Source organism: Watersipora subatra, chromosome 10 (assembly GCF_963576615.1).
Source record: "Watersipora subatra chromosome 10, tzWatSuba1.1, whole genome shotgun sequence".
In the NCBI taxonomy this organism is placed as follows: domain Eukaryota; kingdom Metazoa; phylum Bryozoa; class Gymnolaemata; order Cheilostomatida; family Watersiporidae; genus Watersipora; species Watersipora subatra.
The window spans coordinates 13,088,108-13,105,454 of record NC_088717.1 but is presented as its reverse complement, the minus strand read 5'-3'; the positions used below and the strand labels follow the sequence as shown (position 1 = coordinate 13,105,454).

The 17,347-nt window shown below is 35.7% G+C and overlaps 1 protein-coding gene across 1 annotated transcript in view; it reads right to left on the bottom strand.

The window, feature by feature from the left end:
• The window catches only part of LOC137406794 (uncharacterized), a 36,833-nt gene that overhangs the window by 14,194 nt on the left and 5,292 nt on the right, over positions 1-17,347 (bottom strand). The window contains exons 3-4 of the mRNA XM_068093406.1: positions 9,020-9,144; positions 5,605-5,687 (exon numbers count right to left, since the gene is read on the bottom strand). Coding sequence (XP_067949507.1) covers positions 5,605-5,687; positions 9,020-9,144 — 208 coding nt within the window. The remainder of the gene's footprint in view (positions 1-5,604; positions 5,688-9,019; positions 9,145-17,347) is intronic.

Below are 17,347 nucleotides of genomic sequence, written 5' to 3'. Positions count from 1 at the left end.
AAAGGCAAAAATGAGCAAGCTTGGAATAAGGCAAAATGTTTAAAGATTTTGTGATGTGATCGGTGGAAGTGAGGTAAGCTGGAATACGTGATCGCTAGCGCACAATTTTTAGTATATATTTCTCTAAGAGAAATAATCTTTTATGTTGTCGATGTCGTGAAACAAAAAAATATATATAAATTTAGGTCATTGATAAGATGAAAATGTACAAATTGAAAATACAGTCAAACATGGATAACTCGAACTTCAAGGGACCGAGCAAAAGTGTTCGAATTATCAGAGCGTTCAAGTTATCAGAGCACTGTCACAAGTCCATGTATTTACTTATTTATTTATTAGTAGATACATGTACATATACAAACTATAATATAAATCAAAAGCACAAATGGCTTGTTTCAAATTAAATGCTTCTAATGTAAAGTTTAAAATGTTTTTATCAAAAAGTATAGAGATTTTTCTATCACTTGAGATTGGTTTGTTGTTTGAGATGATGTTAATGCCAGGAAGTTTTTCAGATTGACATTGGCGAAACTTGATCGTTGTTGAAATGCTTAAAAGAAAAGACATATTTTTCTGTTGAGCGTTTTACCCACGATCAATTTTGTCGATTTTTCTTGAAGTTTATGCAAAGATAACTTTACTTTACCTGGGATTCGTTAAGAGCAACACTCCGAGGCAGTTCAATTAAAAGTTTTACGAGGTTTTACAGTACATTGTATATCACTCACGCTTTTTGAATGGATACTTATTGAATGTACACACGTATTCTGTGTTTAGGTCAAACGATGAATAGTTTTTTAAGCTAAGACAACGTATACGTTTAATTACCACAATTTTTAAGACGTTTTAAACATTCAACATTCCGACGTTGATTGAACACGGAATCAACGTCGGAAAACTATTCGTCACGGGCTAGCCGGGTCACGCACTCAAGGATTTTCGCCACGCACATACAAAACAACATGCTGTTTTTGTTTTGTATGTGCGTGGCGAAAATCCTTGCGCGCGTGACCCGGCTAGCCCGTGCTACTCATCGTATAGCAGTATAAATCAAATTTCACCAAACCTTTAGAAAAGTCGTTGACAGAAATATTTTGCCGATGGTGGTAATAACAACGCTTATGAATTACGAAAAGATGAGGTTTACCTCTATGGCTTTGAAAAAAGTGATTTTCTAAAGCGATAACAACCGTTTCGGTATCCGTTGGGCAAAAAAACAGTTCGAATTAACAGTGTTGAGTTCGAGTTATCTATAGCAATTTATCATTATGTGGGAACGGACCAAAGAAACCGTTCGAATTAACCATGTGTTCGAGCTATCCGTGGGCGAGTTATCCATGTATGACTGTATATCAACAGTTTTGTCTTTCTGTTTACAAAATACATGCATTGCCGCAAAAGAAACATGTTTGATGAAAGCTTGCTGCATGATCAAAATGCTTAGACCATGTATGTAGGATCATCACATATCACGCAGTCGAATAGTTTACTGGATCTTCACCGTAGCAGAATGTTATCCCCAATATGTAAATTGAAGGATATACATGTGGAATTAATTCACTTTGGAATCCCTGATTAACAAAAGGAGTGACTTTTGCATATTGATCTTCATACAATTGGTGGTACACCATGGTAGAATTTTATTGATATCGGGATCACACTCTTGTTTAGGCAAGGTGATGTCACTGTTACTGTGGATGAAAACAATGTCATCAGCGTATGCATATGTGGGACTCAACAAAGGCATTGTCAGCAAGTCATTTATGTATATTAGAAAGAGTGTGGGAGCAAAATTGGATCCTTGTGGTACTTCAAATGAGATTGGCAAACTAATGAATTGAACGTTCTTAACATTTACAAATTGTTCACGATCTGATAGGAAAGAAGCAAGTAATTTGACTAAACAGCCTGTGATTCCAATCGCCTTTAGTTTCAGCATTAGAAAGCCATGGTTGAGCTAATCAAAAGCAAAAAATATCAAAGCAGTTGAAACACCTCAATTTTGTCTTTCAGTGCAATGATATAGTACTGACCGGGCTACATCGCTGCTTTTACGACCGCATCTAAAACTGAACTGTAGGCGATGAAGTTGCTTAGAGTCGAGCAAATAATCCTGCAAGTATTCACTTTAACGCCTCTTAAAGGTTGACATGCAACAAAATCCACATTACAGTTATTTGGTATCAAAAGGTGTGAACTCAGAATACTTGTTTAGCATCACTTTTTTAGCAGAAGTGATAATTGTAAGGCTATCATAATTCCTGTCGGGAGGCCAAAAGTACAGTTTTAATACAACTAATGCAAAGTGACAGTTGAAATTGTCTGCTGATATTCCTTGAATGTTGTTGATCTTTCTCGAGCTTCACATCAAAAAACTCCATGTCTGTGTCATGTGGTCTGAATTCCGGATGATATCATTTATGTAGTGCTTCTTCTCTGAACTTATCAAACTTGTTACAAGATTTCTTTTCATCTTATAAAATACCTAGTCTCCATTACACTTTAGGCGACTTCTCTCCTTATAATATGGTTGTACTTTCTTATCCTTCCATGGAGGTAGTATTCCATTTTTACATAACGTGTCTGTTTGCAAACCATCTTTGAAATTAGGCTATGGTAAGTCTGATTGGACATCCAGGGCATTGACATCTTTGTGCGAAAGAAGATTGTTTCAAGACACACTTGTGAACGCACTGCTGATGGTTTTCCCAATAAATGAAGAATAGTCCAGATATGATGCTTGTGTCCTAAAGCTTTTGCTTTAGGGTGGGACTCCCAATTTTTTTATTACAGAAATTAAATAGCGGCCACTTAGAATATGAGATAAATTTTCTGATCTTGGTAATGTTCGACAATGTTTGTGTAAGCCTGATCTATAAGGGTAGAGGAAGTATCGCCAACACGAGTGACCAGAAGTCCTCTGAGTTAACAGGAGTGAACTTACGGGATTTTTTCCACTTTCTGAGTTGCTAGAGCAATTAAAGTTAACATTAAAACATCCTAGTACTAACAACTCTTTTCATGTGGAACAGCAGGTCTCGGCGTCGCGTTGGAACTTTTTATCCCATGAGGAAAAAGAGTTTGGTGACAGTATACGCATGAGATAATGAAACAGCTTTGTTGAGTGTGTTTGGTCTTAACAGCTACTGTGTCACTTAGATGAATATCTAAAAGTTCAAATTCAATCAATTTTTCAAAGTAGCAGACCACGACTTTACCTTTATTTTCTATGCTGTCCTTCCGTATCAATAATTCAAGAATGTCAAAATAATTGCTGACGAATTCACTCCTCAGAAATGTTTCGGATAGAGTATTTCAAATTTGCGTCTAGATAATAAGCCTCTGAATTGATGTCTTATCAGTTAATCCATGAACATTGAGAGGCGCAATCATAACTGATGTGGTACTGTGTGAAATGTCAGCATTTTTTTTTCTTTTCTCGCAGTGGCAGATGATTGATTGTTATGGTAAAATAACTACAACATTAGGCACTCGTTCGATTATGTTCCTTTTCAAAGTTCATCCTAAATGTGCGAAGCTTCATACCATCTTTTGTGAGCCTAGTGTCTTTTGCACCTTAATAAAATTTCAGAATCCCCTGATTTACTAGAGAATCATCACAGTCCTCGCGTAGTCCTCACAGCCGCGCGCCATTCACCATGACGGTGTCTTTATGAACTGTTGCGGGATCAATGGTGAGTCGTGCTAATGAACTACTAAATAGAGTGCCGAATTCAGTGTCAGTTTTCCCCATATTCTCCATATTGGATTTGTTTTTCAGCTAGATGGTAATACAAGAGGTTGGATGGTGATGCATGAATAATATATAATTTGTCAGGTCTTATTTTGAAAACATATATGTGTGGCATATTGGGATGGTGAGAGAATGTGGTGAGAGGTGTAATGATAAATGGTTTTGGTTTGAAATTTATTTTATGGTCACTTGTTACGCTGCTTCATTCTGTGTTTGGTTAAATAGGCTTTATCTGAAGGCCAAGTGATGTGGTAGGGATGTTGGAGGGATGTTTTATTTTATCTGAGTATGCGTTGCTTGGTGTTTGAGCGCTGGTTGTTGGAGCTTTTGAAATTCCATTGTTGAGTTCTAAGCCATTATTTTTCCTAAGGTTGTGTGTGTTTCCAATAAATTTGTGACAACATTCTGAAGGCTGGATATGGCCTTTGATCGATTTTTGATTCAATCTTCCAAACGCTCGATTTTTATCGTGTTATTCGATGTCACGCACAACAATTCCGAAGCTGAAGCTTGAGTTATAAAAACTTTCCTGCAGCATGAAAGAGTACTAACAGTTGAAATAAAGACTGAATATCTCAGTGCAAGGCTATCCATATAATCAAACTTTATATTTTTTTATTGAATACTTCAGCAGTCATAAATATCACTGTCAAACTCCACATAAATGCTTAAAAAAACTATCTACTTGACAAGGTAGGCTACATGGTTCCACAGTGAGTAACAAACACAAACATAGCAACTCACTAGTCCTTTTCTTTTCTTTTACTTTCCTTGCAGAAATCAATCAAAATATACTGGCCTTCGATTTACTGTTTTTAAAAAATAATTGTAGTGACAATTATTGTCATTTTTTTGGAGTCCTGAATGTAGGGGTTCAGTCCATTTAGCAGTGCACATAAAAGTGACACTAAGTACTACCTGCAATTATGGGCATGGTCTGCATGATTTACACCGGCGCACCGGTGATGGTTTCTTATTTTAGCACCAGTACAAAAACTTATTATATACATTCCAGTAGAGTCCAGACCAATGGCATAAAAGGGGCAGGTCCAGTTAGCAATTAGTATCCAGGTTGTAGCAGGTAAGAGTGGAGAAGTTGCTTGCATAAGAGATAAATTGCAGAGACCATCTCATAAACTTAAGCTTGTAAAACTCCTAAATTTGTCATGTGAATAGGTGGAGTAGAGAGGAATAGGTGTAGTAATATCACTCAAAAATTAATACTGGTAGCAAAATAAAAGTGATTGCCCAGTACTCCTCGGCTTATGGAACTACAAACTATAAAGCACTTGACGAGAAAAATTAGTATAAGGCACATCTTTCTTAAGTTATTTCATCAGCGTATTTCTTGTCAAATGCATGAGATATATTTGTTTATAATCATATAATGGTCATACAATACACTATCATCCATAATGAAACGATGTTCTAAATAGGACTAAAATATCTCAAGTAGCACTGTCATAAATGTTCTTTGTTCTTGTGGTTGGTTATGACTACACTTATGGTAACACTTTCATGCAACCTCAATCGTCGAAATATTTTCACAAATATACTGAGTAGAGTGACAAGTCCCATTAAAGGTTAAAGAATTATTCATGGATTTCTCTTTTCAGGTTGTTTTGGCTATTTGGTTTACTGTCCTTTCTAATAAATTTACTGTATCTACGCTTCTTGTTGATTGTGCAGCTCCTTTGGCTGTCTGCGTACTGTATGCTTCTTTGGCTGTCTTAGTTTCTTTAGAGTTGCTCCTGAGCTTCACACTTCCTTATGTTGCTGTCAGTGTACTGCATGCTTATTTGGCTGTCTTAAGTTTTGTAGAGTTGCTCCTGAGCTTCACACTTCCTTACGTTGCTGTCTGCACCTATCCCTGCACCGCCTGCTGCATCCTCAATTTGGTCTGCTTTTATAGCTGTCTTTGGACCAATATCAACTGCCATTACATAGTTAATTTCAACACTTCTCCACAGAACGCACCAACTGTTTGCGTTCAAAATATCTGAGGTTGTGATTTGATAAGATTTGCATTTGAAAAAAATTGCTCGAAATTCTGGTCATATTGCTCGTATCTCTACCTGCTCGTATGTTGGTGCACTCGTATGTCGAGGTATGACTGTATACACATTGTGAGACACAACTTAGCTTACCTACAAAACCGCTAGAGCTCATTTATACAGTGTACCCTCGCCATGTGATTTTGATTTGTTCGAAAATTGGCGTCATAAGGGAGAAATTTGGTATAGAGGGGTATTGAAACCCATAGTAAATATCTAATGCAAACACCCCCGTGGCGAAAATCGTCAAAATTAAATGTATGTACTATACATAATAAAAATTAGCAACAAAATAATATGTTAACTTTAGTAACTTTAGTTTCCTACAGTAACTTTAGTGTTTTTACAAACTATGATCTGCAATAAAATGTAATGTTACAATGTAGTATGTGCATTACGTTCCATAGGGAGTTCATACCTTCGAGACAGACGTATAACATAAATGTTGAATTTAATTCAAACTAATTTAGGTTATGAAACACATACTTGAGCCTTAAGTTTTAGTATCCTGTATTTCTAACTATAATACACAAGTTAAACTTGTTCATCCCATGTTTTCACGATAACTAATAACGTCGAGCTGGGCGTGATCGAGCATCGTATTTCTTTCATTCGTTGTTAGAGAGATTTCGTTCAATAGCATATCAGCAAAACCCAAATTTTGAAAACAATTTTTGTTGATATAGTATGGCAAAAGGTACTTCGTATGAAAAGGGCAAAAAAATCGTATAAGAGAATCATCGTAACCTGACGGCACACTGTACATATAATCAGATCACATGTGCAGTGTGTTTTTAGAGTGATTAGTAACTTGGCATATCACATGTTGTACATAATAAGCTGTTGTATGGAGATATCAGCAACAACATATACTAAAAGGAAGGACGCCCTAAACCATGACAAATGTATGCAATACGTAGTACATAAAAGGTGCCGCAAGAAACAATTTAAAAATAGACATAAAATGGCAGGTTGGAAACTTCCAAAAAGAATCAACCAGAGAAGATGCATCAACCAGCAGACTTGGAAAGCCATCAAAAGAAAAGAGACGATGGCACATAGACTGCATATAGCAGGGGTTGGCCATAATTTCAAACCATTTCATTTCTATGATGTAATCAACACAAGTCCACTCACATACCAACACTCTACAACACAAAGGACAAACCCTGAACCACTAAATATTTTCTCACAGGCTAGCAAAGACATTTATAAAAATTGACGATTCTCATGGTTCCGCCGTTTTCTCTTTCGATCGTCAAGCTTTTTTATCATTTAATTGTTTAGGCTCTAATTCTTTGGACAGTCACGGTTCGCTTATGACTGTCGACATTCACAGACATATGAGAGTCAGCTAAATAACTTTGACAACTTGCATAGGCTAGTTTTAAGCTTTTGTCACAATTATTATTACTTTGGAAATATGCCAGTTCTTTATTTATAGCGCTGGACTTGGAGAAACAAAGTTGTATCCTTTACTGAGAAACGTAGGCATGGTCTATAGCTTGCTACCTTCACTAGTGTCTGAACCACTATTAATCAAATATTTTCACACAACCTAAGAAAAATGCACAAACTAAACATTTTTGTGATATATTTGCTAAGCCCAGATTTCCTATGATTAGGTGTGATACAACAGCCAACTAGCATAAAAAGCCAAAGGACTAGTGAACAAAACTCACTATATAAGCAACTGTGATCCAGTGTTATGGATTTTATGCTTATAGAACTTGAGTAATAAAAGCTTTAGTGAGCAAGCAATTACGTCACCTGTTGCGATTACAGTCATGTATATGAGCTAGTACTTATTCAGTATAAGACAACTTCTACATAAAACTCACTCGCAAGTGGCTAGTCAGTATTAACTTTCACATCAACGCACAGAAATAGAATAAGATGACAAAGCAAATACAACACTGATGCATGTGTAAGGAAGCCAAACAATCATAAACAACAATATTTTTGAATACACATGTAGCAGTGTTATTGCGTATGTTGAAACTTGCCCAATACGCCTGAAGTCATTAAATGGACATAAAATTGAATACTGTCTGAAATGAGTAACTAAATTGTCTTATAGGTTAAAGGAAGTAGCAATCACTGTATTTGTATTGCAGTGAGTATTTGTATTACACATGTATTTTTTGTAACCACTGCACTGCAAAAGTACCTGAAAATATGCATTTGTGTTGATCTATTTTAAAATAAGGGTTCAATATGCTGTGCCATTTTTAGTGGGATGGGTTAAAAGTTATATAATTAAAATGGTCTTACGCATATAGAACAAACTCTATACTCTATAGATCTTACTCGCCCCTTCCCGTTCTCTATTTCCGGATGTTATTTCTTCTATACAATCCGTAACACTATGCATGAGACCTGGTCAAAACATACATCTGACAGCCCCTCCTTTAAATGGTTGCTAACTTGACTATCAGACACTTAGTGTGGGGTGACTATACCTGGCTGGTATACTCGAATAATGGTCTAACAGTTGTGTTGAAAGCATCTATTTTGGTTGAGGTACCTGCATTAAAACGGCACCTTCGGATTATTCTGAGTGCCTTACTGCCTTTTAGCAGTGTTTAAAACATGTTTTGACCATTGTTGTATGGAAATGCTGTGAAAACAGCATACCGATAGGGAATGCAGCCAGACCACAAGATAAGCATATAATACGTACAAGCAGCAAGACGCCCAAAAACATCAAAAGATCCAATAATTAGGAAACGTTAAAAGCAAATTAGAAACTTCAAAATTGGAAAAAATCAATCATAGAAAGTGCATGAACACCAGATGGAAAATATGCCAAAGGGAAGTCGAAGCAATTAAACCTGCCAACAACCATCACCAAAAAACCACCAGAGAAGCATTAGAGACGAGTCAAATGAGTCACATACAGATCTGCCACTCCTGTCAAACATGACCTAGATACCAGGAGTAAGTCACGAGCTCCACCCTACATGCCGACATCATGGGCACCAGCTGAAGACTTGCTCAAACAAGATATCTTCACACGCCTGACAGAAAGCATTGAACCTTAACACTCAACCTACATCCACAGGCTAACCATCTCACATGTCGGACATCTATAAAAGAGAACATCTCCAATGACTCAGCATCTCATTCTCCATCTACCTATATCTCCAGCTCTCTCTTCCCGAGGACCTCCTTGGACGCTGTCCTCTTTGCCTGCTGAGGAGCCACTTACCCCCCCCCCTTTCTGGAGCCTCATTCTCCACCACCAGCTGAGCCTCTTCTATGCCACTATCACAACTGCCGACACTCTCTCCATATGGCCTCTCATGATTCTCGTTTGACTGTCGAAACTCAGAGCTGTACAAGACTGATCAACAAGCATAGACGACCAGTCGAGTAAGGATGTAACTTTCCTTAGCTATTCTAATTGTTTTGTCATTAATATTATTGTTTTAGAATTTTGCAATGATATACAGCCCCCCAAAGATAGGTGACGGGCATCATGTGGGCAGGGCTTAATGATCGAGCTCTGTTGGGATGAACCCAAACACGACACCCGAACAAACAAATATGCTGAATAAAGCCCCTTGTAAATTTACAAATATTATGAACAATAGTGTAGTGGTTATTTTACTGATCTGTTGGTTTCATTTTGTTGTTAAACAAATATAGTTGCTAAATATTGGCACCGTTATGATCAGTCAGTAGCCATTCACAAGCATTCACGATATTAGTAGTCGCAATCGTAAAATAGCCCAAATTTGGTTTTATATTCAGATTTTGAGTATGAAAACTACACTCCACAGCTTTGCCTGTTGTCCCATCTTATTGGCCAGGTAAAACAATGTGACAACGATAAAAGCCGGTGTCAGTTTATATTAGGGGTGGCAAAATATTAATCAAAAACTAGGAAAAAAAAGCCGTTGTTCGGGTGATTTTGGGTGAATTATATTCAACTATATTAAGCATATACTTCAACACCTACCTACTTCAAAATTAGTAAAAGTAGATAATTTGAAATGTTTTATTTTCCATGGACCCACTTTTTAAGTTAGGTGTTACTCCTACATTGTAGAAATTCAAGGTTTGCTATTGTGAACCGCGGGACCTACTGACTGAATAAGCTAATGACACGTAACAGCGAGTCGTGTTTTCCAAAACCTAACAAGGCAACGCGACCGCCCGCGAGAAGTGTGTTAGCTCCGAAACCCAGGCTAGCACAATCCTAACAGAGAACAATCATTAAACCCCGCCCATATGATAGCCGTCGCCTATCCTTGGGGAGCTGTATATCATTGAATTTTGTTAGTTGTGTATTTCATTGTTTGACTTATAGAATAAAGAAGTAACTTTTACTGGTACATATCAGTACTGCTTACAATAGCTCAAACACCTGTACCTGAACCGGTATTAATTAAATTAGTTCCCACAAGCTAAGCAAAAGTGCTCACACTAAACAGTCAAAATAGAATAATATGACAAGCAAATTCAACACTGATGTTGTGTGTGGATTCAGATTAGTTATGCATAACATAATTTCTACACACCCACACATAACACCATTTAAAGTGACGAAAGGGTGACTGAGAGGGTAATCAGATATCATAAGTCATTTTGCAAAAATATCACCTTGTGATAAAGTGAACCAGAAGGGCATATTAAAAATTTCATTCAACATCAAAAACATTCGTTTAAAAAACCCACACAGATTTAGGCAAAACTGTAACAAATAGTCAATATCTCGCCATTTGAATCTTAATTCGGTAAAAAAACAGTACAGTACTTAGCCAGCTTGATATATGATCCTAAAATTAACAACAAACTCACGACAACACAAGTATTGATGGTGTCGATGAAAATCCAGTATTGAAACAGCTAAACTAGCATAGGTATGGTCAAGGTGATACACATCCTTTGCACTGCCTGACATGCTCTTATTTGCCTTGCAACGCCCTATTCCAGTCCCATTCTACGCATGCCCAACTGATAACCAAGTACGTGTACATGCATACGGTAGTTACGTAGTATTGCATCGGACTCCGCGATCACATTAGTCGCGCGTGAGGCTCGCCCATAGAGAAGAGTATTATAGATGTAGATCCAATTTGTTTTCGGTTACAACGGTTCGATAGTAGACTCGCTGCTCATTCTAGTTGTTATAAACATTGAACTAAAAACCCCTGGAAGGGCAAAGGTCATGTGCGAGTACGGAAATCCGGCCGATGCCATTATCAGTTAATGTTCAAGTTAATTTCATTGTGTTCAATGCGAGAAACAAATCTAATTTCAGATTTAACAGCTATGGAAGGTCACGAATACACCGCTCAATCAAAGGAACATACTACTGAGATTACTACTAATAATTTATGTACGAGAGATAATGGTGTAGGTGCACAGTGCTATTGCTATTCCATGAACTGCAAAAACCGCAAGAATGGACTTTTAAAGGAAAAGGCATGACATTTCACAAGTGAGTCACTTCTACTACTAGTTCAATTGCTATTGTTTTGGCAGCATATGCGTTGTTTTTATCGAAATACTTCATGTGCTAAGTTTTTCCATATGCATTTATGCATAAGTAATATAAATTTTAATATAATGGAACAGTTGTTATTTGCCTGAATATATCATTTGCTGGGTTTATGCATTTGTAATACAACAGTTTTTTATGAGTAACACGGTCCACGAAAATCTATTATACATCTACTTATCATTTGATATATCCCACTCCATATGTTATAAATAGGTTTTCTTCTATCAGGGCACTCTAAACGTTGTGTAGGAGTAACTTTCATTAACACCCCGCTGGAAAATAACTATTCAACATGTAAATTTCGGTCATTTTTCACCGTTTGTTTACAAATGGAACTAGCATTCGATTAGCTCTCGAATATGGCGCATACGTTACGTATTATTAGCAACGTAAAAGTTGTGTGATTGCCATTCCAGGGGTTTTAAGTTCAATGGTTATAAACACCGCTATCGTGATAGTACAAGACTACAAGCTATCACTCCAAAACCCTACAGCTTCACAGAGTTCTGCGACCAAAACCGGAGACCCGTAACCCTTGTTTCCAAACAAACCCGATAGACACTGATCCCTAGTGGAATATTCACACTTCGCTTTCAATACCTCTCTGTTTTGTAGAGGTGGAACGAGACAGGTTTTTTAAGTTCGAGACGAGACTCGAGACACTGTCTTGTAAAAATTCGAGACTCGAGACACGAGACAATAAAATAATGAGCATTTGGTGATGATTTCACTACACAAGCACTAGCGTACTTGGTATATATAAATTGATACACCTCTGTTTAAATTGAATTTTCACCTGGTGTAAACGATTTAAATACAACATTTTAATAGTGATATGCATGTAGTTTTTGTAAACAAGTGACACAAACAGCTCTAAAATACCGAAGTTATATATTTTTAAGAATTTTAAGCTTGATTGATAATAATTATTATAAACATATTGCTTTGTACATGTTTATTTTTACCACCTATTGAATAGGTCTTACTTTTCAATGTAATGTGTAATGAAACCGATAGCCGTCGCTCTACAAAGAAATACCGCAACTAAAAGAACACACGATAACACTTTCATTCTTATCGTTTTATTAATGCTAAGTTTTGTTTGAGTATTAAACTGTAGTTTGCGAATTATATTTAAATTGTACTCATGAAATCATATGAATTACTGTATGCATGTACATGTGTATTCTTATATTGAACTAACAATAACCTATTATAACCGTCATTGTTAACCGAACACGGACTATGGTCGACACGGCCTTTCGTTTGTTTATTCGTGTCCGGGCAAGTTTTACTCGCAATTGGTAGTATATAAAAGAGGCCCGAATTTTATGAAGGGCAGTTGGTGTTAGACACGAAAAAAACACAGACCATAGAGTTATCTCCTCCTAGAGTGATAACTGTGCCATCAACAACACGCGCGTTTCCGGTGCCAACAAGGAGCGTTTAGGCCCCGCCCCTTTTTGTGTTAGTCACTCGCAGTGATTGACAGAACGATAACATCAGCCATGAGAATGATCATGAATTTCCACAGTTAAGATAGTAATTATTGCTCATAATAAAGAAATGATGATTATAGTTTATTACTCTAATATATGCTTATTATTTAAAGCAATTCAATACCTACATGTATTGCAAAGGCACTGAATAGATAGTGTTAAGTACATGTAAGTGAGTTAATGCAATCAGTTACTCCAATGATATACAGCCCCCACACATGGGGGCTGTATATCATTGGTTACTCATAGATAAGATAGATAGTCATACTGGGGTTGTATTGCATTGGTGTGATGGGAAGCTAATCGACTGCCATCAACTGAAAGTATTGACATTGTATGGTGATAGAGTGATTCATTGACACCACAGTTCACAAACAGCCCTTGCATGTACTATTAGATTTCAATACATATCAATCAAATACATAGACTAGCCTAAAGCAAAGATGTCCACTAGTTAGTGGACATCTTTGCTTGATGTAAGCAAGCAAAAAGTTTGAAAGTTAGAGTGGCAAATGTTGCTATATGTTAGATAAAAATAAATTATACTTAATTTACTAAATTATGATTATTTAAAAATAAAAAAGACTTTCATTACTTTATTTATTAAATAATTTTTTATTGTAATCATAGCCAAACAGATTATATTTAGCCATCACTTGCTAATTATTTCACATTTACATTTAAACACATTTGCAGTTTCATTTTTCTTCCTAATTCATTTCAACAAAAAACTTCTTTCATGATATGAAATTTAAAAGTTGTAGTTGTTTGAAAAAACTTGAAAACATTTACAGTTGTTCATATTTTCTCTTTTCTCTTCATTTATTTCAATTACACAAAACACTTCTCATAATATGTAGTTTGAAAGTTAACGCGGCAAATGTTGTTATATGTTAAATGAAAATAAATTATAACGTGCTTAATTACACTAAATTATAATTATATAAAAATAAAATAGACTCTTTTATTACCTTATTTATTAAATAATTTTTCATTGTAATCATAGCTAAACAGATTATATTTAGCCATTACTTGCTAATTACTTTACATTTAAACACATTTACAGTTTTTTTTCTCCTAATTTATTTCAACAAAACACTTATTTCATGATATGAAATTTAAAAGTTGTAGTTGTTTGAAAAAGCTTGAAAACCTTTACAGTTGTTTTCTTTTTCCTCTTAACTCATTTGAACTGCTTAAAAATATTTTCTCATGATATGAAATTTAAAAGTTAGAATGGTAAATGTTATATAAAAATAAATTTTCTGTCCAAAGACTTTTTTATTACTCGGGCAACTCGGGTAGTACAGCTCATAGTTGATGGCAGTCGATTAGCTTCCCATCACACCAATGCAATACAACCCAAGTATGACTATCTATCTTATCTATGAGTAAATGATTGCATTAACTCACTTACTTAACACTATCTATTCAGTGCCTTTGCAAGTCAAGTAGGTATCAGGGATTACATGTAGGCCTGTCACAATTTCCATTTCCATAATTCATTTCCATATCATTTCCATAAAGTTTCCATAATTTATTTCCATATTAATTCCATTTCCATAACATTTCCCTACTTCATTTCCATATTATTTCCATTTTCATAACATTTCCATAATTCATTTCCATATTATCTCCATTTCCATAACATTTCCCTACTTCATTTCTATATTATTTCCATTTCCGTAAAATTTCCATAATTCATTTCCATATTAATTCCACTTCCATAACATTTCCATAATTCATTTCCATATTATTTCCATTTCCATAACATTTCCATATTATTTTCATTTCCATAATTTATTTCCATATTATTTCCATAACATTTCCATAAATCATTTCCATATCATTCCATTTCCATGACATTTCCCTACTTCACTTCTATATTATTTCCATTTTTATAACATTTCCATAATTTATTTCCATATTATTTCCATTTCCATAACATTTCCCTACTTCATTTCCATATTATTTCCATTTCCATATTACTTCCATTTCAATAACATATCCATATTATTTCCATTTCAATAGCATTTCCATATTTCTAAAATAAAATTTCCATATCCATCTCCCTAAAATTATGGAAATACATGTATTTATGTTTATGGAAACAATGATATACAGGGGGGGCTGTATATCATTGGCTGTATATCATTGCTGTATGGGGCTGTGGGGGGCCGCATATCATCAATGGAAATGGATATGAAAAAGTAAACATTTCCATAGTATGTTTAGCGAACCCGGGTAGGTATTGAATTGCTTTAAATAATAAGCATATACTAGAGTAAAAAACTATAATCATCATTTCTTTAATATGAGCATTAATTACTATCTTAACTGGAAATTCATGATCCTTGTTTAACCCTTCTCATGGCTGATGTTATTGATCTAGTCAATCACTACGACTGACTAGCACAAAAAAGGGGCGTGGCCTAAACGCTCTTTGTTGGCACCGGAAACGTTCGTGTAGTTATCCCTCTAGAAGGAGATAGCTCTATGACACAGACATTTTACCCGCAATAAACATATTTATTAAATTGGATTATCCGGGGGGTAATTGGATACGACCCGGTATCTGTGTAATAAAAAAAATGGATGATAAGTATGACACTGAGTTTCCGCCATTGTCGACGCAGAACAAAACCCTTAAAATGGAAATGGTGGCCCTGAGAAGGGCTGAGGTGGTTGGTGAGACTACTGGCACTCAAAAATCGATTTTGACTGGTGAGTCCAGTAGCCCGAGAGGGTCACTGTCGTCCCCGATAGGATCTACCAATGGGTGAATGGTCTTGGACCCCGCTTCATGCTTGTAAAAGTGAATGAGCTGTCAATCAGTGTGTACCCGTAATTGTAGAAAAATTAAACCGAATATGTGTGCCTGGCTCCATGTATTGGGCTAAACAATAAGTTAAACATATTTCTGAAAGTAAAGGAGCTCCCTTTATTTTGTAACACAAAACTACTCTCTATGTTGTACTTATTACAGTAGTTAGTAACCTAACTGTGTATGGTGGTATGATGGTATGTGTAAAGCAGTACAAAGTATGTAATAACTATTCACAATTGGGCTTCAACACACAGAAGCAATATTTTGTCACTCAAAAAGATTGTGATACTTATTAGTAACAATTGACCTGCAACAAAACAGAGTATGTGATATATGTTCAGTGTATGTGTTCAACACAAAATAGGTGATACTTGTAACATTTGACAGTAGATCTACAAAACAGAGTATGTCATACCTGTTTAAAATAGGTGGGTATGTACAACACAGAGTATGTCATCACCATTTACAGTAGACATAAAACACAATTGATACTTATTATCATTTGGTATATAAGATAGAGTATATGTAATCTGTTTCAGCATGAAGACCGGCATGAGAATATAGATTAGAGATAACGATGAGAAATCTGACAAATGAAGTGAACACATCTATAAAGGAATTTGCCGGCCTTTACTTGGTACGATCTAAATCATTACATAAAAAGAAGAGAATGCATGTAGTTTTGTTCAGTTGTTATTACAGAAGATAATTACATTAGCCGAAGAGCGTACGGCTGTCTGCTCTGCCCAACTGAGTGAGCGCACTTCTTTATATACAATAAACTCAACCATTCCGGCTAACGGAACCAAGTAAAAACCGTATAACATTACTAATAAACAGAATCGCTAATCCTTTGGTATGGTTATAATACAGCAATAAACAAAGACATAATAATGATATAGTATATAGACACATTAATAACGATATAATAAAAATAACAACGCAGCATGCAAGGTATAACATATAAAAATATTTACACAAATTACGGAGTCATGGCCCGGCATCCACCACACACTTCCCTTTATTAGAGACCGTGTCTAACTAATACAAAAATGGGACAACTATTTTAAAACAACTGGATCTGGTTCAGTTAGTCAAGCAAAACACTCGAGTCCAGATAAAACCTAAATCACTTATTGACCACATACACACAACAAAGCCAGATAACATTCAACAATCAGGTGTACTCCAAACTGGTATTAGTGATCATTATTTAATCTTTGCATCTTGCAAGTTAGGCACCTTAACTACAGGACACGTCAAAGACTAACATATTTTGACTAGAAAAGCTTCTCAACTCAAGCTTTTCAAGAAGAACTAAAAGGAACTGAATGGCTAACTCTTTACCAATCACCTTCCGTTAAGACTGCTTAACTCATTTACTTCTAAACTAAACTCGATTTTCTTGCATCACTTAAAAATCAAGACCAGATTTGTCAAGTCCTCATGTCTTCCCCCCTGGTTAGACAGCGAAATTCTAAAAAATATGGAAAAGAGAGATACACTTAAAGGTCAGCAGTTATGGAACGAATAAAAAAACACAGAGAAATTACATGACAAATCTGATACGTAAAAAGAAAAAATTTTATATTTCTAACTTAGTTTCAGAGCCAAAAGCTAAGCAAACCAATAAGCTGTGGCAAGTTATGCGCAACACTAACAAAAATAACACTAGTCCAGATATGTCACCAGAAACTGATA